The sequence below is a fragment of the Penaeus monodon genome, chromosome 29 (assembly GCF_015228065.2).
Source record: "Penaeus monodon isolate SGIC_2016 chromosome 29, NSTDA_Pmon_1, whole genome shotgun sequence".
NCBI classification, from domain to species: Eukaryota; Metazoa; Arthropoda; class Malacostraca; order Decapoda; family Penaeidae; genus Penaeus; species Penaeus monodon.
The window spans coordinates 28488861-28489460 of record NC_051414.1 but is presented as its reverse complement, the minus strand read 5'-3'; the positions used below and the strand labels follow the sequence as shown (position 1 = coordinate 28489460).

Below are 600 nucleotides of genomic sequence, written 5' to 3'. Positions count from 1 at the left end.
GATCACAAACTGCTTGATTTTCGCACTCCCGCGAGTACGTGTCTAGACCCACGCACTTACCGTTGAAGTGTCAACAGGCTTCGGCACAAACACCTTGTCGTCTTCCACAAGGAGAGGCCCAGCGAGAGTGCCCTTGTGCTGCTCGCCGAAGTAGAAGCAGGGGTCGATCGACAGCGTCTGTGCAGAACAAAGGGAGGAGAGGATTTACACACTGAGGAATAGATACAATTTTCTTTTCTTAACCTTTACACACTGGGAGATAAATACTTTGTTCTTTTAAATCTTTGTTCGTGTGTTTTTTTTTTAAGAAAATGTCATCGCCTAGTTCAGTGATTCTCGAATTATTTAATTATTAAATCAGACTGACCTGGAAGGGCTGAAGGCACTCGGAGACGGGAGAGTGTCCATCAGGAGGGGGGTACTTGAGGCGACCGTGTTCACCGCCCAGCAAGAACCTCACGCTGGAATTAGAACCAAGAAAATTATGCATAAAATCTAACCAAAAGAATCTCAGTAATTATACAGCTTCACTGAGCATTAAAACTACTCTGATTCCTTCGCAAATTTTTGCACTGAGAAAAAAAAATGAGGCAGCCATGG

At 44.3% G+C, this 600-nt stretch overlaps 1 protein-coding gene across 1 annotated transcript in view; it reads right to left on the bottom strand.

Moving 5' to 3' along the window:
* Positions 1–600, bottom strand: part of LOC119591819 (ryanodine receptor-like) — a 115587-nt gene that overhangs the window by 14973 nt on the left and 100014 nt on the right. Inside the window, exons 19-20 of the mRNA XM_037940564.1 lie at positions 368–461; positions 61–177 (exon numbers count right to left, since the gene is read on the bottom strand). Coding sequence (XP_037796492.1) covers positions 61–177; positions 368–461 — 211 coding nt within the window. The remainder of the gene's footprint in view (positions 1–60; positions 178–367; positions 462–600) is intronic.